This window comes from Salvelinus fontinalis, chromosome 12, assembly GCF_029448725.1.
Source record: "Salvelinus fontinalis isolate EN_2023a chromosome 12, ASM2944872v1, whole genome shotgun sequence".
NCBI classification, from domain to species: Eukaryota; Metazoa; Chordata; class Actinopteri; order Salmoniformes; family Salmonidae; genus Salvelinus; species Salvelinus fontinalis.
Window position 1 is genome coordinate 3,708,222 of NC_074676.1, and position 24,270 is coordinate 3,732,491.

At 43.9% G+C, this 24,270-nt stretch overlaps 1 protein-coding gene across 1 annotated transcript in view; it reads right to left on the reverse strand.

Annotated features, from left to right (window-relative positions):
- Nucleotides 1–22,720, reverse strand: part of LOC129866650 (calcium/calmodulin-dependent protein kinase type 1D-like) — a 60,395-nt gene extending 37,675 nt beyond the window's left edge. The window contains exon 1 of the mRNA XM_055939421.1: nucleotides 22,187–22,720. Within this exon, the coding sequence (XP_055795396.1) occupies nucleotides 22,187–22,284 (98 nt within the window). The 5' untranslated portion in view covers nucleotides 22,285–22,720. The remainder of the gene's footprint in view (nucleotides 1–22,186) is intronic.
- Nucleotides 22,721–24,270: the final 1,550 nt, after the last annotated feature.

The following is a 24,270-nucleotide window of genomic DNA, read 5'->3' on the forward strand; positions in this document are numbered from 1 at the left end:
TAGCTGGTAAATTCACTTTGGTTATCTACTCTGATTTCAGAGCACTCGTCTGAGTGTGCCAGAGCACTTGTCTGAGTGTGCCAGAGCGCAGAATAACTGACAAATTTACAAACACTCAACGCCCGTTGAATATGGCCGGTGTCAGTAAACATAGTCAAATAAGCGTAATTAAATTTGCCAGCAGCACAGTTGCAGTCACCAACGCTCTGGATAACATAAAAGCAGCCTACCCAGCTCTGCTAGGGCGAGTAAAATGGTCAGAGTGAGCTGTTCTCTCATTTGTGTCTGGAAGAAGCTAGCAAGCTAGCCAACGTTAGCCAGTTAGCTTGACTGCTGCTGTTAGGCCAGAACGCTCGGATCAAAGCTACTCCTCGGCCAGAGCGTCAAGTGTGCTCTATGAATGCTCTGAGAGCCAAACACTCGGAATTCACGAAAGGCAAATCTGACAAACGCTCTGAGTTTACGAACACCCAGAACACGCTCTGGCACTCCAGATTAAATTTACGAACACACCCGTAGTATATACCAGACTTTAGGTCTTGAAATCTTTGGTTGCTTAGTACATAGCCTCACATGTGAATCCTTAAAGAGATGCGTGGGGTTAAAGCATAAGAGGGTGTGAATGATGCTGAATGGGTGTAGACAAAGAAGAGCTCTCCAGTAGGCACCAAATCACTCAAGGGCCATTTTCTCAAAAGTGAGGTTACAGATTTATCAACTTTCAAAGCAGAATTACTTTCCCCATTGTTCCTCAACTGTAGTGTGTGATATACCATTTTCCTCGCTGAGTCTACTTTTATCCATTGTAAAAAAACATTGGATATTTTGCCTCAAGACCGAATCGAGACGGTCGGTCACAGATGTGGAAAAAGTCAAGGGGTCTGAATACTTTCGGAATGTACTGTAAATGATGTGTATGTATTATGCAGGCATAAGGGAGCCATAAGGGAGACTAAGCATCTACAATATCAGATTGGGGGGCTGCAATGTAGCCTATTTGAAAATCACCATCATGTTTAGAAATCACCATCACCCACTAATAAAACTTGTCAAACAGTGTTTGAGCTAGTCATGTATCAATGTTTACGAATTAGGTATGACATAGCCAATGAATATGTAGCACAAGTTTGGATTTCACCCCCCTCAAAATGAAATGGTTTTGACTGTTTGAAAAAATTGTGAGCTTATTTTCTTCTCCCACATTGGCCATACAGCGCGCCTCGTAAAAGTGATTCCGCATTATAAATTTATCAAATTTACCCTGTATATCTGAAAATGACAATATTGACTGATTGTTTAAAGCAAAACTACCAAAACTGATGGTGAATCTTAACAATCGAAATAAAATCTATTGTAAACACTGTTCAGCAAGTATAGACAAATGAGTTGTTTCTGGTAGCTTACTTTTATTCCAGTAAAACAATTTAACAGCCCATAGATACGAATAACCTAGAAAATTACATACAGTGCCTTCAGAAAGTATTCATACCCCTTGACTTATTCCATATAATATTGTTGTGTTACAGCCTGAATTCAAAATGGATTAAATATATATTTTTCCTCACCGATCTACACACAATACCCCATAATGACAAAGTAAAAACATATTTTTAGAAATGTTTGTAAAAATTTACTGAATATGAAATACAGAAATCTAATTTACGTAAGTATTCACACCCTTGAGTCAATATATGTTAGAATCCCCCTTGGCAGGGTTTACAGCTGTGTGTAACTAGGCCACTCAGGAACATTAAAATGTTGTACAGTGTACAGTATATTTGCCGTTGTATTTTAGATTATTGTCCTGTTGAAAGGTGAATTTGTCTTCCAGTGTCTGTTGGAAAGCAGACTGATGAACCAGGTTTTTCCTCTGGGGCTTTGCCTGTGCTTAGCTCTTTTCCACATTTATTTTCATCCTAAAAAAACTCCCTAGTCCTTGCCGATGACAAGCATACCCATAACATGATGCAGCCACTCTGTCATTTAGATTAGTATTGTGGAGTAACTACAATGTTGTTGATCCATCCTCAGTTGTTTTATGCCATCACAACCATTAAACTTTAAGTGTTTTAAAGTCACCATTGACCTCATTGTAAAATCCCTGAGGGTGTATTGATATATGCTCAAAGGGATATTAAATGTCTGCATTTTTTTTGTTTTAACCCATTTACCAATAGGAGCTTTTTGTTGCGAGGCATTGAAAAACCTCCCTGGTCTTTGTAGTTGAATCAGTGTCTGAAATCCCCTGCTCAACTGCGGGACCTTACAGATAACTGTACCTGTAGGGTATAGAGGTAGTCATTCCAAAATCATGTCAAACACTATTATTGCACACAGAGTGCATGCAACGTAAACAAATGTTTACTCCTGAACTCATTTAGGCTTGCCTTAACAAAAGGGGTTGAATAACTTGACTCAAGACATTCCAGCTTTTTTTTTTTTTTTTATTCATTTGTAGAACATTTCTAAAAACATAATTACACTTCGACATTATGGGATATCGTGTGTAGGCCAGTGAAACAAGAAAATAAAAAGTCAAAAAGGGGTGTGAACACTTTCTGAAGGCACTTTAGGTTGTGAACTAATACAGCCTAATATCACACAAACCATTTTAGCATTTGAATGCTGAACGTGTTGCTACTTTTAACTAGACCCATGTTTCCAGACCCGAACCAGCACCCCCTTACTATATCCTGTACTACAATCACGTCTGGGCGTAGTTATAAAGCGTCTCAGGGCAGGAGTGCTGATTTAGGTTCGGGTGAAGAAGTCCTATGAACACAGGACCTGATTCAAGTAAATCAGGGATTCAACGAATGCATGAGGAGGCAGAGACACTTCTGCACCCACATGCGGACACACACACACACACACACACACACACACACACACACACACACACACACACACACACACAATTACAACAGCCACATCTAAAAGGGTCCCCCATGATGATACCAATTTCCTAGCTGCAGCTCAACTCAATCCCCTCTCCCCCAAGAGCCAGCCACTCATTTGAGGACTGACTGTGTGTGTGTACACACACACACACACACACACACACAGAGAACCATTTTACTCCACAATCCCTCAGTGCCTGCCTGAAAGGAGACTAGCTACACTACAGCACTTTCCCTGAAAATAGGACTGGGTAAAGGACCGTAATAAGAGAAAACCCTTTAAAGTGGTCTTAATGCTGCAGTGAACACGGTGATCATTCGCTTATAGTGATCTAATTGTCCTACACAGATGTGATAAGTAAAAGCGGAAGGCACTGTATAAGTATTTGTTTGTTTTTGGTATTAAATGCATCTCTGACATCATCGTTGAGAGCATCATCATTGAGTGCAAGCGAGAGCGAGATGCCGGCCAGGCAGCAGTGGATCTGACTGACGTCGACAGGATCAGTGCGTGGGTAAAAAAAATAATAATAATCACTGGAGAAGCCAAGCCAGAACAAAAGCCTTATTACAACCTATGTGTTCTATTATTGCAACCTGTGTGTTCTATTATTGCAACCTGTGTGTTCTATTATTGCAACCTGTGTGTTCTATTATTACCACCTATGTGTTCTATTATCACCACCTATGTGTTCTATTATCACCACCTATGTGTTCTATTATCACCACCTGTGTGTTCTTATTACAACCTGTGTGTTCTATTATTGCAACCTGTGTGTTCTATTATTGCAACCTGTGTGTTCTATTATTGCAACCTGTGTGTTCTATTATTGCAACCTGTGTGTTCTATTATTGCAACCTGTGTGTTCTATTATTACAACCTGTGTGTTCTATTATTACAACCTGTGTGTTCAATTATTACAACCTGTGTGTTCAATTATTACAACCTGTGTGTTCAATTATTACAACATGTGTGTTCAATTATTACAACCTGTGTGTTCAATTATTACCACCTGTGTGTTCTATTATTACCACCTGTGTGTTCAATTATTACCACCTATGTGTTCAATTATTACCACCTATGTGTTCTATTATTACCACCTGTGTGTTCTATTATTACCACCTGTGTGTTCTATTATTACCACCTGTGTGTTCTATTATTACCACCTATGTGTTCTATTATTACCACCTATGTGTTCTATTATTGCAACCTGTGTGTTCTATTATTACAACCTGTGTGTTCTATTATTGCAACCTGTGTGTTCTATTATTACAAACTGTGTGTTCTATTATTACAACCTGTGTGTTCTATTATTACAACCTGTGTGTTCATTTGTTTTAGAACCTGTTAGTTCATATACCTTGCCACTGTGATATATAGGCCTAAGGCTGAGACAATAAGACACAGTGGCATAATAAAATTACACCACACCTTTGTTTCATCATAAAACTGGAGTGTCTTGAGTCTACATAACCTACAGCATGATCAAGCAAGTTAGTGTTTCTGACATTTTCGGATCACTAACTATTGATTTAGAACCACAGAGTTACCGCAAGTCGCAAAGGAAACAGGAGCTGCATCCTTTTTTCCAGCACCATTTCAACATCAAATCACCTCTGCCTAGTCTAATTGTTTTAGGTATCTTTTAGTTGTCACTTTACTAATAAAGTGACAACTAAAAGATACTGAAAACTATTTATTACAATCAACGTAAGCTAAATATGATGTGGCTGTCCATGGTGCGGAATTCTTGTGTGTGCGCGTTCGTGCAAGTATAAAGAAAACATGTCGACTCAGCCTACTTGTAGAGAAACGCCAATGCCAACATCCTCTCTTTCATGTTGACGAAACGGTCTATGACTCTCATACAGTACACGCTTTTAGTTTTTGTTGTCCTAGGCTATCTGGCTAAAACGCTTGCTCACGAGCCTGACTTCCTTTCATGGGCAACAAAGAGCCAGCTAGTTAACATTAGCCTACTACATCTAGCTATATATTGAACGTCCATCCTCTCAGGCCAGGGGCACAATGGATTAATTTATGGTTGGATCAGAATCGTTGGTATAATCATTGGCCAGTACGGAGAATTAAGTAGAAACACAAATCAGTCTCTCCATCCATGGCTAATTTGGGAAAGGGACAATTTTAGCTAGCTAGCTAGCCACCAGAGAACAACGACAATGAGATGCAACAAGTTTTTTCTATGTATGGCATTTTGATGTGAAGCCAAATCCAAACAGGACCATTCACAGTTGTACTCACTCAGTTAAGCTCAATGCTGATTGGCTATTATTTTATACTTTACCAAGGGAGGCCAAATGCTCGCTGGCTTCCCTTGCATTCAATGCGGGCGGCAACAAAGTCACTCTTTTTGACCAGACACCATCAGATAGATGGGCTACATATACAGAGACAAGGGGGTGCTGTTTGCTCGCTTGGATACTTTCTCTGGTGAGATAAATTCAGTTTCTTGCGAACTGAAGAAAATTTTTCAGTTTTTTGGACGCTTGGCATCCATGGATACACGCCACTGGATGTTGATATAGATGGACTAGGCTACAGTGACAAAGCAGACTTCATTAGGCAACAACCTGGGTGACTAACAGCATGACCGCAACACCATTCCAGGGGTAGATACGGGTTGCGTCCCAAATAGCACCCTACATCAAGGGTCTTCAACCTTTTCTTGATCAATAGGAGTTGAGAAATTAAGTTAATTAGAAATAAGATATTCTCCTATTTTCTACTGTAGGTATGTAACTAAAAATTACTGTATTATGTTGTTGCTAGTGATTAACAAACACTGTTCACACACACAATACAAAAAAATAAATGCAACAATTTCAAATATTTTACTGAGTTAAGGAAATCAATTGAAATAAATAAATTAGGCTCTAATCTATGGATTTCACATGAGTACAGATATGCGTCTACCTTGAAAAAAAAGATATAAAAGTAGGGGAGTGGATCAGAAAACGAATCAGTATCTTGTGTGACCACAATTTGCCTCATGCAGCGCAACACATCTCACTCGCATAGAGTTGATCAGGCTGTTGATTGTGGCCTGTGGAATGTTGTCCCACTCCTCTTCAATGGCTGTGCGAAGTTGCAGGATATCGGTGGGAACTGGAACACACCGTTGTACACGTCGATCCAGAGCATCCCAAACATGCTCAACGGGTGACATGTCTGGTAAGTATGCGGGCCATGAAAGAACTGGGACATTTTCAGCTTCCAGGAATGTGTACAGATCCTTTCGACATGGGGCCGTGCATTATCATGCTGAAACACGAGGTGATGGCGGCGGATGAATGGCCATCGATAAAATGCAATTGTGTTTGTTGTCCGTAGCTTATGCCTGCCCATACCATAACCCACCCACCAACATGGGGCACTCCTAACAATGTTGACATAAGAAAACCGCACGCCCATACACGCTGTCTGCCACCTGCCCAGTACAGCTGTGTGATCACGCTCTCCATAGCCGATGTGAGTAAGACCTTTAAACAGGTCAACATTCACAAGGCCGCAGGGCCAGACGGATTACCAGGACGTGTACTCCGAGCATGCGCTGACCAACTGGCAAGTGTCTTCACTGACATTTTCAACCTCTCCCTGACTGAGTCTGTAATACCAACATGTATCAAGCAGACCACCATAGCCCCTCAGCCCAAGAACACAAAGGTAACCTGCCTAAATGACTACAGACCCGTAGCACTCACGTCTGAAGCCATGAAGTGCTTTGAAAGGCTGGCCATGGCTCACATCAACACCATTAATCGCAGAAACCCTAGACCCACTCCAATTTACATACTGCCCCAACAGATCCACAGATGATGCACTCCACACTGACCTTTCCCACAGGAACAAAAGGAACACCTATGTGAGAATGCTATTCATTGACTACATCTCAGCGTTCAACACCATAGTACCCTCAAAGCGCATCACTAAGCTAGGGATCCTGGGACTAAACACCTCCCTCTGCAACTGGATCCTGGACTTCCTGACGGGCCACCCCCAGGTGGTAAGGTTAGGGAACAACATCCGCCACGCTGATCCTCAACACGGGGGCCCCTCAGGGGTGCGTGCTCAGTCCCCTCCTGTACTCCCTGTTCACTCATGACTGCATGGCCAGGCACGACTCCAACACCATCATCAAGTTTGCCGATGACACAAGTGGTAGGCCTGATCACCGACAACGATGAGACAGCCTATTTGGGGGTCAGACACCTGGTCGTGTGGTGCCAGGACAACTTCTCCCTCGACATGATTAAGACAAAGGAGATGATTGTGGACTACAGGAAAAGAAGGACTGAGCACGCCGCCATCCTCATCGATGGTGCTGTAGTGGAACAGGTTGAGAGCTTCAAGTTCCTTAGTTTGTTGGTGATGCTGACACCATCATGGTCCAAACACACAGACCGTTGTGAATAGGGCACGACATAATCTATTCCCCCTCAGGAGACTGAAAAGATTTGGCATGGGTCCTCAGATCCTCAAAAGGTTCTACAGCTGCACCATCGAGAGCATCCTGACTGGTTGTATCACCGCCTGGTATGGCAACTGCTCGGCCTCCGACCGCAAGGCACTAGAGGGTAGTGCGTAAGGCCCAGTAAATCACTGGGGTGAAGCGTCCTGCTATCCAGGACCTCTATATCACTCGGCGTCAGAGGAAGGCCCTAAGACTCCAGCCACCCTAGTCATAGACTGTTCTCTCTGCTACCGCATGGCAAGCGGTACCATAGCACCAAGTCGAGGTCCAAAAGGCTTCTTAACAGCTTCAACCCCCAAGCCATAATACTCCTGAACAGCTAATCAAATGGCTACCCTTGAACCCTCTTTTTCACTGCTGCTACTCAGTTATTAATCTATGCAGTCACTTTAACTCTACCTACATGTACATATTTCCTTAATTACCTCAACTAACCGGTGCCCTCACACATTGACTCTGTACCGGTACATAGCCTCGCTTGTTATTTTACTGCTGCCGTTGAGTTATTTGTTACTTTTATTTTTCACTTAACACTTGTTTGTCTCTTAACTTCTTAAAGCATGGTTGGTTAAGGGCTTGTAAGTATTTGGCCACATGTGACAAATACAATTTGATACCTGGAATTCATACATGAGCACATTTCACCAGATTGCCAGTGACCATCGAAGGTGAGCATTTGCCCACTGAAGTCGGTTACTGCAGTCAGGTTAAGACCCTGGTGACGATGACGAGCAAACCCACAGTTTCATCAGCTGTCCGGGTGGCTGGTCTCAGACGATCCTGCAGGTGAAGAAGCCAGATGTGGAGGTCCTGGGCTGGCGTTGTTACACATGGTCTGCGTTTGTGAGGCCGGTTGGATGTACTGACAAATTCTCTAAAACGACGTTGGACGCAGCTCATGGTAGAGAAATAAACATTCAATTATCTGGCAGTAGCTCTGGTGGGCATTCCTGCAGTCAGCATGCCAATTGCACACTCCCCCAAAACTGAGACATCTGTAGCATTGTGTTGTGTGACAAAACTGCACATTTTAGGTTGGCCTTTTGTCCCCAGCACAAGGTGGACATGTGTAATAATCATGCCATTTAAATCAGCTTCTTGATATGCCACACCTGTCAGGTGGATTAATTATATTGGCAAAGTAGAAATTCTCACTGACAGGGATGTAAACAAATTTGTGCACAACATTTGAGAGAAGCTTTTTGTAAATATGGAACATTTCAGGGATCTTTTATTTCAGCTCATGAAACATGGGAACCAATACTTTACATGTGGCACTTATTTTTGTTCAGTGTGATATATTTCTCATTCAAATAGCACATTTCTATTGTATTCAAAAATCTATGGCTATCTATCCTTCTGTTTGTATTGGGGAAACAAAATGGATTACACCTGCCTGCCAAACATTCAATTGAGCTTTAGTAAAGGAACAATATCATAAAGTAGATGTCAGGGTCCGTGGATCAATAACAGAATCTCCCTCTCATAGCTTTGCATTGTTGAAGGGTAACAGCTAAAGACTATGGCCTCATCCGGAAGCAACCCTATAAACCATAAGGACTTCACCTCGATTCTTAAAAGATTGAATAGGTATGAGCAATATGGTGGTAGTTCCACATTTCCCTCTGGTAGGCTAGTTGGAATTTCTGGGGAGGCCTGAAATGAAGGAGGGCAAGGAAGAGGGGTAGGAGAAGAGAATCTGAGTCTCTTCCTGTCCCTCACTCCTTTGATCAGTCTATTGTTGATTCCCAAGCAAAGGGTCTAGGCTGAATGAGGGATTAGGAAGAGGAGGAGAGAAGACAGCGGTGTGGGTGCGTGTGGGTGCTATAGCTGCAAGGGCTGACTCACCCGGAGTGACCCGCCCACGACACCAGCTCAGCAGGCTGCTAGCTGACTGAATACACCGCACACCTGCTGTCTCTGCTTATACACAACACAGCAGGAGCCACAACCAGGGCCTCTGCTGTGTTGGCATGGGACTGTGTGTGTGTGTGTGTGTGTGGGTCTGGAAAAAAGTTTTGCAGAACAAAAATTAGCTTAACCGAGCTACTGCAGATATAGGTGGGCAGACAGGCAGAGGCATGGTGAGCTGTTGTGTAGAGATGACTGGTTTTCAACCTATCGACTGTTTAGACGGTGACTCATTATGACAACATTCACAGGTAACAATAAAAAGAACAGATGAGGGCATCGTAACCTTCTGCCGTTACGACCGCCCACTCCGTGAATACAACGGGAGCCTGTTCCACTGTACTTATACGACTGTGACACATATTACTTCTTAACTGTGTACTAAATTGTGTGTCTTATGTGCTCCCGGAAGCACAATGAATTTCCCTGCCAGGACAATATAGTTGGATGGAACGGAGTGAATTACATAAGGTCTCTTGGTGTGACCCAATCAATGTTGATGAGCATTGACGTTTTCAATAGTGACAATTAGGCCGTTCCTTTCTTCTTCCAAGCGTGCTTCCCATCTCATAGCTATGCATTGTTGAAGGGCAACAGGTGGAGATTATGGCCTCATCCAGAAGCAACCCTACGCCTTTCACCTAGATCTTAAAATATTGAATAGGTATGAGCAATATTGTTTCAATTTAACTAGGCAAGTCAGTTAAGAATTTATTATTTTGCTAATAGGGTGCTAGTTACACATTTACCTCTGATTGGCTAGTTGGAATTTCTGCTATACTGTATTGCTTATACCTAATAACCAATGCAATCTGATGTAAATGTGTCTATGGGCTAGTGGGTAAATTCTAAGGACGAGGGAAGGGGTTTAAGGTTATTCAGTCAGGGAGACCTAAAGTGAATGAGTGAGAAGGGATGATCCCGATTGGACACTGATGGGAAAGCCCGAAGTGGAGGAAGGGAAGGAAGAGGAGGAGAAGAGATAATCTACATCTCTGTCCCTGTCACCTCCTTCCTATACCTGTCTATTCTTAATCCCCAAGCAGATCGTCTAGGCTGAGCGCTGAACAAGTGGTCGGGAGGAGGAGGGGAAAAGACAGCGCTGTGTGTATGCTAAACCTGCCAGGGTTGGCTCACCCCGAGTGACCCGCCTGCTGTCAGCCTGTGACAGCAGCTCAGCAGGCAGCAAGCTCACCGAATACAACACACCACACGCACCTGCTGTCTCTGCTTATACACAACACAGCAGGAGCCCTAACCAGGGCCTCTGCTGTGCTGACATGGGACAGTGTGTGTGTGTGTGTGTGAGTAGAAAAAAAAGTTTTACAACAGAACAAAACTGAGCACAACCGAGCTACTGCAGACATTGGTGGGCATACAGGCGAAGTCATTTATTGAGTTTTTTTCTATTTTTATTTTAACCTTTCTTTATCTAGGCACTTTCGGTTACTGGCCCAACACTCTAACCACAAGGCTACCTGCCGCCCCCAGGCATGGTGGGCTGTTATGTAGAGATGACTGGTTTTCAACCTACACACTGTTTAGACAGTGATTCATTTATTATTTTTTTCATCTTTGTTTAACCAGGTAGGCCAGTTGAGAACAAGTTCTCATTTACAACTGCAACCTGGCCAAGATAAAGCAAAGCAGTGCGACAAAAACAACAGAGTTACACAAACAAACGTACAGTCAACAACAAAATAAAAATTGAAAAATCTATGTACAGTGTGTGCAAATGTAGAAGAGTAGCGAGGTAGGCAATACATATGCCATAGAGGCGGAAATAATTACAATCTAGCATTAATACTGGAGTGATAGATGTGCAGATGATGATGTGCAAGTAGAGATACTGGGGTGCAAAAGAGCAAGAGGGTAAGTAATAATATGGGGATGAGGTAGTTGGGTGTGCTATTTACAGATTGGCTGTGTTCAGGTACAGTGATCGGTAAGCTGCTCTGGCAGCTGATGCTTAAAGTTAGAGAGGGAGATATGAGTCTCCAGCTTCAGAGATTTTTGCAATTAGCTCCAGTCATTGGCAGCAGAGAACTGGAAGGAAAGGCAGCCAAAAGAAGTGTTGGCTTTGGGGATGACCAGTGAAATATACCTGCTGGAGCGCGTGCTACGTGTGGGTGTTACGGTGACCAGTGAGCTAAGCCAGGTGGAAAGCATGGCCAGCCGTAGAAAAATGCTTATTGAAATTCTCCATTATCGTAGATTTATCGGTGGTTACAGTGTTTCCTAGCCTCAGTGCAGTGGGCAGCTGGGAGGAGGTGCTCTTATTCTCCATGGACTTTAGTGTCCCAAAACTTTTTGGAATTAGTGTTAAAAGATGAAAATGTCTGGTTTGAAAAAGCTAGCCTTAGCTTTCCTAACCAACTGTGAATATTGGTTCCTAAACTCACGATGACATTCACAGGTAACAATAAAAGAACAGATGAGGGCATCGTAACCTTCTGCCGTTACGATCGCCCACTCCTTGAATACAACGGGAGCCTGCAAGGAAATATAGTTGAATGGAATGGAGTGAATTACGTAAGGTCTCTTGGTGTGACCCAAGTCGGGGGTTACAGTCACACTACAGCCATGTGTCCAAATCAAGAGGCTGATGGGAACATTGAGCTCCTCACCTCCCTGATGGTAATGAGAGGCACAGCCTGTACCTCAGGGGGACAGGGTCGAACACGGATCCATGTGGGTTTGGGGGGGGGGGGGGGGGGGGGGGCATTAGGGGACATTAATGGCTTTTAACGCTGCATGTTCTTTCTTAGCCCTGGGCTAAGCCAAAACGTGTGCAGACTGAACGTGACTCAGCCTAAGAGACGTAGCATATTGAGAATGATCTTAGACTCAACAACAAATAGGCTATGCCGTGAAGAAGGGATTGCTGTGTGTGTTATCGCTCCAAATAGCCAGGAAGTCAACTGAGATTCCAATTCCATTTTCAGTTTATTTCCTGAATTGACTGAATCAAAATGGAATTGACCCCAATCCTGATCCCCATATTGTCCAAGTTTACACAGTTGAATGGAGAACAGCATTGCCAGTTTACTGAAGCGAAGAGTGGCCTACTTTTCCAGCTTGACACCGTTCTCCAAGGACTGGCCAAAAACAGCCCCCGGGAATTCCCTTCTCTGACACAGGCTTCCTACAATACCCGATCAAATTACATTCTCCCCAAAAGAAGGAGTGCTGATGCATGTGTGGCTGCTTACATTGAAGGAATTAAATAGAAAAAAAAACATCTGAAAGTCCAAGGACTTAGTCTTTCTTTTCCTATAACACATAGCTTACCAAGTCAACCTCTATCAAACATGTTGACAGATTTTTACTTCAAGATCAAAACACACACAAAAAAAACAGAGTTAGTCATTGGACAGGGAGCCGAACCAAATCAAGCTTTATTTATACAGAACATTACAGACATGAAATGCAACGCAATGTGCTTTACAGTAATTTTTTTAAATAAAAGCTGAAATATTTAATACACAAGCAAAAGATAAAACAAAAAGAATGGCAAACTGAACTACTAATGAGCACCCTAAGGAAAAGCAAATGCAAAAAGAGGTTAAGCTATTTTTTTTTAAATATGTTCACAATTTCAGCCCCACTCGGGTTATCTGGCAGGTTATTCCAGAAGCTGAGGGCATAATAACTAAAAGCTGCCTCTCCATGCCTCTTGGTCCTAGGCTTTGGGATAGTTAAAAAGGCCAGTGGCAGAGGACCTGAGGGACCTACCGGGTACATAACTCAAAACAACATGTCTGACATGTGTTGGAGTGCACAATCGTGGATTGATTTAAAAACCAATACAATAATCTTAAAATGAATTCTAAAACTCAGCCAATGCAGAGACCTTCAAACCAGTGAAGTTGTGTTCTCTCTGTCTGGCCTTGGTCAGTACCCGTGCTGCAGCATTCTGTATGTTCTGCAGTTGAACAATGGCTTTCTTGGGTAGACAAGACAGGAGAGCATTACAGTAGTCAAGCGTGCTTGTCATAAAAGTACGAATTAATCTCTCGGTATCAGCCCGAGAGAGAAATGGCCGCACCTTGGCAATGTTCCTCAGGTGGTAAAAAGCTATTTTGATCACATTCCTAATGTGTGATTCGAAATATAGGTCAGAATCTAAAATAATACCTAGATTTTATACCTGGTGTTTTATCTTTATTGCCTGTGAATTAAAAAGTGTGGCTAGATTATCACTCTGTGCTTCGGCTCCAACAACAACTAACACCTACAGTATGCATGTAACACCCAGGCCATTGATGACAATCTCGAAGAGGGAGAGAATCTTTTGTAGAACTGTCTTCCAGTCTTCCATTTTGGGGAACATGCCCTTCAAAGTGAGTACCTACATGCATCGTAACTCATCCACAGCAGAGCAGGCATTAAGTCAAGCAGCACTAACTGTAGGGCAGAAATAAACTCCGCTAGAATGTGTCTGCACTGAAAAAAAGTGTAGTAGTTCAAGCATGAGAGAATAACAGAACTGTGAGCAGAACTGTTGTCCCAAGTACAACAAACAGTAGTAATGGGATGAAACCCATCCCCATATGCGTGTGTCTTTTTCGATTCCCAGTTCAAAGGTCAGTCCAGCGTCAATAAAAGCATCTCTTGGGAGTGCCCCAGTAGCTATACGTTCGAGATGTCCACGATGAGTATGACGCGTCTCCTCCAATGCCCAGGAAGCTCCGATTCAAACTACCATTAGAGACAGCTCTGCAAGCATCACGTCAAAACACGTTTGTTGCTCAAATGTGGAGTTTCGCCGAGCAACCGTCTTCATTTACTCCGGTTATGGCCGATGCGTACTTCCAAAAGAGGTCTAAATAAAACTGTTACAAGCAACCAAATAACAGCATCTTCAGCACCTCCAATGTTTTGAGCTGTTGGAGACTTCTGACCTGTGTGACAGTAATGAGTGATTTACATTGAGGAGCAAAATAGGCATTTTTTTGGTTGCTTGTACATTTTTTAGACCTTTTTTGGAAGTACATAACGGACGTAAATGAAGATTGTTGCTCAGCAAAACGCCATAATGAGTAATAAGTATTTTGACATAACGCTTGCAGAGCTGTCTAATGGGAGTTGGAATGGGCGTTAGTCAGGAGACACATCATACGCATCTTCGACATCCTGAACACACAGATTCTGGGGTTACTGAACACCAGAGATCTGAAGTGATAATGAAAATGGTCCATACTCCCAGAGTGATCTTAAAAATCGCCAGGTAACTTAGACGATAGATGAAGTGATAGCAGTGCATTCATGACTGCTGATGAAGAGGATAACATTACATGCATTGATTGACATTAATGGTTGACTTAATGCCTGGGGAAAGTGACCTGCGCACTGAGCAGTCTCACAAGTTGTGCATGTTCTAAAGTTGCCCCATTGTGTGGGGCAGGTAATAATTGTTTACTGACAAACAAAATGCAAATAATTCCAGTAGTCTGGTCCAGAACTGGCACCAGGATAAAGGGGCAGTGGAAAGGGGACAAACATTTTCAGGGTTTTTACATTCGAATGACATTGGATTCCGCATATGTCAAGCTATACCACAAACATAAAAGTCCAAAATCGAGTGCTTTTGAAGTGACAGGTTGGCGCTGTGCTGTATCAGCGTAAAATAGGGTCCTTCTAGCAGTCGTAAGGAGAAAGATTCAGCAGGAGGCAGATGTGTAAATAAGTGTTCGATTTATTTACACAGAGCTGGTGTTTAAATATCACCATCATATTTGAAAGTATGTGAACACCCCTTCAAATGAGTTTATTTGGCCATTTCAGCCACACCCGTTGCAGACAGGTGTATGAAATCGAGCACACAGCCATGCAATCTCCACAGACAAACATTGGCAGTAGAATGGCCTTACTGAAAAGCTCAATGACTTTCAACGTGGCAGTCATTGGATGCCACCTTTCCAACAAATCAGTTCATCCAAGTTTCTGCCCTGCTAGAGCTGCCCCAGTCAACTGTAAGTGCTGTTATTGTGAAAGGGAAACGTCTAGGAGCAACAACGGCTCAGCTGTGAAGTGGTAGGCCACAGAACAGGACAGCTGAAGCGCGTAATGCCCTGTGCACAAAGCGAGGTCTATATAGAAATTAATGGTTTGTCGAGATTGGTGTGGAAGAACTTCACTGGCCTGCACAGAGCGCTGACCTCAACCCCATCGAACACCTTTGGGATGAATTGGCACGCCGACTGCGAGCCAGGCCTAATCTCCCAACATCATTGCCCGACCTCACTAATGATCTTGTGGCTGAATGGAAGCAAGTCCCTGCAGCAATGTTCCAACATCTAGTGGAAAGCCTTCCCAGAGTGAAGGTTGTTGTAGCAGCAAGTGTGGGGGGGGGGCAACTCCATATTAATGCCCATGATTTTGGAATTAGATGTTCGACGAGCATGACTTTTGGTGATATATAATATATATATATATACACAAACTGCTCAAAAAAATAAAGGGAACACTTAAACAACACAATGTAACTCCAAGTCAATCACACTTCTGTGAAATCAAACTGTCCACTTAGGAATCAACACTGATTGACAATAAATTTCACATGCTGTTGTGCAAATGGAATAGACAAAAGGTGGAAATTATAGGCAATTAGCAAGACACCCCCAATAAAGGAGTGATTCTGCAGGTGGTGACCACAGACCACTTCTCAGTTCCTATGCTTCCTGGCTGATGTTTTGGCCACTTTTGAATGCTGGCGGTGCTCTCACTCTAGTGATAGCATGAGACGGAGTCTACAACCCACACAAGTGGCTTAGGTAGCGCAGCTCATCCAGGATGGCACATCAATGCGAGCTGTGGCAAGGTTTGCTGTGTCTGTCAGCGTAGTGTCCAGAGCATGGAGGCGCTACCAGGAGACAGGCCAGTACATGAGGAGACGTGGAGGAGGCCGTAGGAGTGAAAGCACCGCCAGCATTCAAAAGTGACCAAAACATCAGCCAGGAAGCATAGGAACTGAGAAGTGGTCTGTGGTCACCACCTGCAGAATCACTCCTTTATTGGGGGTGTCTTGCTAATTGCCTATAATTTCCACCTTTTGTCTATTCCATTTGCACAACAGCATGTGAAATTTATTGTCAATCAGTGTTGCTTCCTAAGTGGACAGTTTGATTTCACAGAAGTGTGATTGATTTGGAGTTACATTGTGTTATTTAAGCATTCCCTTTATTTTTTTGAGCAGTGTATTTACACACATACATATACATACACTGCTCAAAAAAATAAAGGGAACACTAAAATAACACATCCTAGATCTGAATGAATTTTTTCTTTACATAGTTGAATGTGATGACAACAAAATCACACAAAAATGATCAATGGAAATCAAATGTATCAACCCATGGAGGTCTGGATTTGGAGTCACACTCAAATTTAAAGTGGAAAACCACACTACAGGCTGATCCAACTTTGATGTAATGTCCTTAGAACAAGTCAAAATGAGGCTCAGTAGTGTGTGTGTGGCCTCCACGTGCCTGTATGACCTCCCTACAACGCCTGGGAATGCTCCTGATGAGGTGGCGGATGGTCTCCTGAGGGATCTCCTCCCAGACCTGGACTAAAGCATCCGCCAACTCCTGGACAGTCTGTGGTGCAACGTGGCGTTGGTGGATGGAGCGAGACATGATGTCCCAGATGTGCTCAATTGGATTCAGGTCTGGGGAACGGGCGGGCCAGTCCATAGCATCAATGCCTTCCTCTTGCAGGAACTGCTGACACACTCCAGCCACATGAGGTCTAGCATTGTCTTGCATTAGGAGGAACCCAGGGCCAACCGCACCAGCATATGATCTCACAAGGGGTCTGAGGATCTCATCTCGGTACCTAATGGCAGTCAGGCTACCTCTGGCGAGCACATGGAGGGCTGTGCGGCCCCCCAAAGAAATGCCACCCCACACCATGACTGACCCACCGCCAAACCGGTCATGCTGGAGGATGTTGCAGGCAGCAGAACGTTCTCCACGGCGTCTCCAGACTCTGTCACGTCTGTCACATGTGCGTGTGAACCTGCTTTCATCTGTGAAGAGCACAGGGCGCCAGTGGAGAATTTGCCAATCTTGGTGTTCCTTGGCAAATGCCAAACGTCCTACACGGTGTTGGGCTGTAAGCACAACCCCCACCTGTGGACGTCGGGCCCTCATACCACCCTCATGGAGTCTGTTTCTGACCATTTGAGCAGAGACATGCACATTTGTGGCCTGCTGGAGGTCATTTTGCAGGGCTCTGGCAGTGCTCCTCCTTGCACAAAGGCAGAGGTAGCGGTCCTGCTGCTGGGTTGTTGCCCTCCTACGGCCTCCTCCACGTCTCCTGATGTACTGGCCTGTCTCCTGGTAGCGCCTCCATGCTCTGGACACTACGCTGACAGACACAGCAAACCTTCTTGCCACAGCTTCCATTGATGTGCCATCCTGGATGAGCTGCACTACCTGAGTCACTTGTGTGGGTTGTAGACTCCGTCTCATGCTACCACTAGAGTGAAAGCACCGCCAGCATTCAAAAGTGACCAAAACATCAGCCAGGAAGCATAGGAACTGAGAAGTGGTCTGTGGTCACCACCTGCAGAACCACTCCTTTATTGGGGGTGTCTTGCTAATTGCCTATAATTTCCACCTTTTGTCTATTCCATTTGCACAACAGCATGTGAAATTTATTGTCAATCAGTGTTGCTTCCTAAGTGGACAGTTTGATTTCACAGAAGCATGATTGACTTGGAGTTACATTGTGTTGTTTAAGTGTTCCCTTTATTTTTTTGAGCAGTATATATATATATATATATATATATATATATATATATCCCTTCTTTCTTTTCTCTCCAAAACTCTTGAACGTGCCGTCCTTGGCCAGCTCTCCTGCTATCTCTCTCAGAATGACCTTCTTGATCCAAATCAGTCAGGTTTCAAGACTAGTCATTCAACTGAGACTGCTCTTCTCTGTATCACGGAGGCGCTCCGCACTGCTAAAGCTAACTCTCTCTCCTCTGCTCTCATCCTTCTAGACCTATCGGCTGCCTTCGACACTGTGAACCATCAGATCCTCCTCTCCGAGTTGGGCATCTCCGGCGCGGCCCACGCTTGGATTGCGTCCTACCTGACAGGTCGCTCCTACCAGGTGGCGTGGCGAGAATCTGTCTCCTCACCACGTGCTCTCACCACTGGTGTCCCCCAGGGCTCTGTTCTAGGCCCTCTCCTATTCTCGCTATACACCAAGTCACTTGGCTCTGTCATAACCTCACATGGTCTCTCCTATCATTGCTATGCAGACGACACACAATTAATCTTCTCCTTTCCCCCTTCTGATGACCAGGTGGCGAATCGCATCTCTACATATCTGGCAGACATATCAGTGTGGATGACGGATCACCACCTCAAGCTGAACCTCGGCAAGACGGAGCTGCTCTTCCTCCCGGGGAAGGACTGCCCGTTCCATGATCTCGCCATCACGGTTGACAACTCCATTGTGTCCTCCTCCCAGAGCGCTAAGAACCTTGGCGTGATCCTGGACAACACCCTGTCGTTCTCAACTAACATCAAGGCGGTGGCCCGTTCCTGTAGGTTCATACTCTACAACATCCGCAGAGTACGACCCTGCCTCACACAGGAAGCGGCGCAGGTCCTAATCCAGGCACTTGTCATCTCCCGTCTGGATTACTGCAACTCGCTGTTGGCTGGGCTCCCTGCCTGTGCCATTAAACCCCTACAACTCATCCAGAACGCCGCAGCCCGTCTGGTGTTCAACCTTCCCAAGTTCTCCCACGTCACCCCGCTCCTCCGCTCTCTCCACTGGCTTCCAGTTGAAGCTCGCATCCGCTACAAGACCATGGTGCTTGCCTACGGAGCTGTGAGGGGAACGGCACCTCAGTACCTCCAGGCTCTGATCAGGCCCTACACCCAAACAAGGGCACTGCGTTCATCCACCTCTGGCCTGCTCGCCTCCCTACCACTGAGGAAGTACAGTTCCCGCTCAGCCCAGTCAAAACTGTTCGCTGCTCTGGCCCCCCAATGGTGGAACAAACTCCCTCACGACGCCAGGACAGCGGAGTCAATCACCACTTCCCGGAGACACCTGAAACCCCACCTCTTTAAGGAATACCTAGGATAGGATAAAGTAATCCTTCTGACCCCCCCCCCCCCTTAAAAGATTTAGATGCACTGTTGTAAAGTGGCTGTTCCACTGGATGTCATAAGGTGAATGCACCAATTTGTAAGTCGCTCTGGATAAGAGCGTCTGCTAAGTGACTTAAAAGTAAATGTAAATATATATATATATATATATATATATATACATACATACATACATACATACATACACACACACGGTTCTGACTTAATGTCAGCATTCAAAAGAAAAAGCCTTTCATTAGACAAAACCTGTCTTAACCAATAAGCACAGATACAGCCTCCCTTTGAGTTACCCAAAGGTGAACTAACTAGAACATCCCCAAACACTTAAATACATTTGGCAACACCTATTCTTGGCACGCAGGCCAAGTATATGTATGCATGCTACAGTGCGTGCATTCACACGTTAAACATTGAAAAACCAGACACATGCTCCCCAAACAAAGACTACGAAGAAATTGATAGTAAACTGGTAAATGCAATTAAATTAACCAAAGGTTCATCACAATTGTTGCGCAGTTTTGAGCTCTCCAAAAAAAAATCCACTCAGAATGAAAATAGCAGGAATGTATTATATTTAATGCATGATCAAAACGACCATAACCCAACAATTGACACAATTAAACAAATAGTGCGCACGGATTGGAGCGAGTTCGAAACGTGGAGAGACGTGCCTATAGCGCATCTTCACCACACAACCCTACCCTTATTCTGATCGACATTTTAAATTGTTTGAGACAACTTCCTCACACATACGCAGTAACCTCATACATTGTCAGCACGTCATTACGGTGAGTACGGTTCAGTATTTCTAACCATCCCCTTTAAAACTCACACCTCCCAAACTAATGGACATGTGACAGCAAGGCAGAATGGCACATTCCAAATGACCACTGGGTATCATCATCATACATATTGACCAACATGGTAGGTTCATTTGGTGAATGTAGATTGGTGGAGCAAATAAACGAAACATCATATCAGTTTCCCCAAGGCAGATGAAGACGTTGCCCAGGTCCTAAACACTGTCCACTAACCTTTTGGCGATGCGGGGGCATAAAATCCCCGCATGGGCCTTTGTTGAAGCAGGTAAGGGAGCATTCTCTGCCAAATGACGCACAGTGGACACGGGTTGTCTCCAGACCCCCCCAGCAGTGACAACTTCCATGCCACACCCAGGAACATTTTGCGGTACAGTTATTTTCTCTCCAAGCCCGGGGAAAGGGTCAGAGCACACAGCTCGGTCATAATCAATTCAGTGTCAGTCAGTAACTAGGTTTCCATCCAATTGGCCACAGATTTTCATGCGAATATTCAAAAATCTCCATAAATCAGTGTGATGACGTAGTGCACAAAACGCACTTTTTTTCTTACGTTTTTACGTACCTAATATAAAGTTGTGTTTCCATTACATTTTCAACTCTACTGATAGGTTGTCACAAAAACTGTTGCGTTAAAATACCGACCAGCTCAATTCAGTTTTATGTAGCGAAAACATATATTTTTTTTTACATTGGATAAAAGTATATCATACACTACAGTTGAGGAACAACGGGAAAGTAATTCTGCTTTCAAAGTTGATACAGATATATATTTTTTTTAGCCAACCTGTCAATCATTTGACCTTTTATTATATAGGGGCAAACTAAAACTGGGGGTGGTAAGCCACCTTCAGCCCCCTCTTGAAGCCGGGTACAGCCTGGTCTTTTCCCTGCATGTGGGTGAAATTAGCCACTTAAAATGTTCGGTCCAAGTGATCATAATCTTCTGGCAACCCAAAAAATACCCCCGACTTGCCCAATAGGCAAGTCCCTTTCGTGCACAGGAGGCTGCTAAGGGAATTACGGCTCATAATAATGGCCGGAACGGAACCAATGGAATGGCATCAAACACCTGGAAACCATGCGTGTGATGTATTTGATACCATTCCACTCATCAAGCCCGTTCTCCCCAATTAAGGTCCCACTAACCTCCTGTGCTTTCGTGTTATCATAAATGAAATACAGCATAGACATGATCATAAATCAGCACCAGGACAAGTATTAGAATCTTCTGCATATATTCAATGTTATCCAGTCTGACCAGACACCAGAAATTAATGTTCTCATCAGCAGCTGACAATCCAATTCTCCTGACCATTTTGACCACAGAGTCCTGTCAATGCATTTAATAAACAGGTGCTGCCATATTTCGGCTTATAGACTCAATTTGATGTACATGAATAAAGAAAACCTCAAGAGAAGCTATTCTGTAATCCAGGTGCATTGAGTTGGGGCAAGCGCCATAACCTACCAGAACTAATCTCAGACCAAAATAACCTTCCATTCTATGAGAGATAAATTCGAGACAATGTCGTATTATATAGGGTCGTGTCCGATTATCCATCAAACACCTGCCACCATAGAATAGACCAATTATTGACAGCTTTCGCACGTGCTGTCGAATTGTTGCACCCAGAAAGTAACTTTCGATTTCATAAACATTTGTAGGAAATCATAAAGCATAATTAACATTTGTAAAAAATATTTTAAAAAGACCGGTAGGTATTAGCCATATTGTCTATATGTCGTTGACAACAGTGGAAATCCGACTAGTTCATCTAATGTGCAACAGAACACGATGACAATTGCATTTCCGCTACGGTTACATTGTATTATTGTCTTGTCTGTCAAGTAAACTGAGTCGACGACAAAGTTTAAGTGTAACACCCTGGGTTCTAGAACGGAGTAGGATAAACCACATTACTCACGTTCCAAGGACTTCTTTGAACTCGAATACAAGCTTGATATCATCGACATTCTTCTTCCAAGATCCATTCCCGCCCGACTCTCCGTTCTCCCTCGCCATGTCGCCGCCAGGGAGGACCGAAGTGATTAGATTAGACACCGTTTTTCACCTCCTTGTGCTGACTCAGTGAGGAAATATGGTCCCGTCTCGTGGCGACTAAAGTCGGAATGAAATCACAGAGTTTCTTCCGGAGTGTCGCCCAATTCTACCTTGCATCGCTCAACCAATCCATACAACCCGCTGCGCCGCCAATGCAAAAGGTCTCCTACAGTAGCCCTACCACCAATCACACGTAGCAGCCTACCTGCAGGTTATCAGACTAGCCTAATCTCTTTGATGTAATTGAACGGGAGCTTCCTCGTTATTCTGTCTCCTTTTGGTTCGGAACAATTCATTCTACCTCTTCAGATTCTGTTTAGGCTATGCGACTTGATAGAAAGATGACTCCGGTTGGCGGAGTTGATCGGTTAGTGTGTGTGTGTGTGTATCTGAACTGAACCGCTATTCTAGTGAGTCACGCTGCCTGCTGACCGCCCCCTTTGTTGTTATACCAATAAGGGGGAGTGGGAGGCTGCTCTCCTCTATTGTCCATGTACCGGGCAGAGTGCGTGGGGATGAGGATAGGTAGACTACGAGTGAACGATTGGTGTTCCAATTTCACCAAATCCATGACCCACTGACTTGCCTAGTTAAATAAAAGATTAAATAAAACATATTAAAAAAAATGTAGTACGTAATGGCTATAGTTGACAAGCACGTGGGCTTTTCCATGAATACAACTATGGTGACAGGGAACTATGTCAAGTCCTTCTAACAACAACATGATTACTCTGATCCCCTGGCATTGCCTTATGCCCTTAAAGGCCTGATCCAACCTACATGGCCTCAACTAAGCCAAAAGGTGTGTAACAGTTTTCTGCATGTACAGTATATGCACGTGCCTGGTCTATGTTATCACATTCAGAAGTCATCCTTCTCTACTATATCATGAGACTTTTTATTTCCCCAAAGCAAAAGGGATATCGCCATTGCTGTTAGCCGAGATGATTATATAGAAAACCAATTGAAATCGGTTAATTCAAGTGTCAGAGATTCTGAAGGAAGTGCAATTGGTCTTCTGCTCATTACAATGTGTTAATGAGATGGTGGAGCCTCACCGGTCTGTCTCCATGGACAGACTGGTTCATCTCGGAGCAGATCACAAATCAACCCTAATGTAGCATCCTTATGCTTTAGGCCTGACCCACCATCCTGACTGCTGCACACAGTTTAATAGCCACACAGAGAGATCAGGGTGGTCGAACAAGGCTACCTTGTCCCTGTCCAAAACGCGACCTCTAGCCCTTAAGCCAGGGTTTTGCATATGCACAAAAAAGCTTATTTCTCTCAGTTTGTGCACAAATGTATTTACATCCCTGTTAGTGAGCGTTTCTCCTTTGCCAAGATAATCCATCCACCTGACGTGTGGCATATCAAGAAGCTGATTAAACAGCATGATCAGGTGTACCTTGTGCTGGGGACAAAGGCCAAGCTAAAATGTGCAGTTTTGTCATAACACAATGCCACAGGTGTCTTAAGTTGAGGGAGTGTGCAATTGGCATGCTGACTGCAGGAATGTCCAGCAGAGCTGTTGCCAGAAAATGTAATGTTCATTTCTAGGGATGCACGATATAACGGAATCGGCTGATATTAGCTAAAAATGGCAATATCGGCTCTATGTCTAGTTTAACGCCGACGTTCAAAACCGATGTCAAGGCTGACGTGCATACCTGTATAACGTAGGTAGATGACGTAATGTCAGCACGAAAAACACAGCGATGTACGTGCAAAACACAGCATTCCTAACCTAGCCCACAATGTCTGCTGTGTGGATATATTTAGGTTTCAAAAGGAAGATAACGAAAAGGTCATCTGCTATTATTTCCAGAGGGGAGAAAGTGAAATCTTTCAATACCAGAAACCTAATTACTCATTTGAAAGTGCATCACCCCCAGACGTTCACCGACTACTTGGAACAAAAGCAGAAAAAAACTAGAAACACACTTC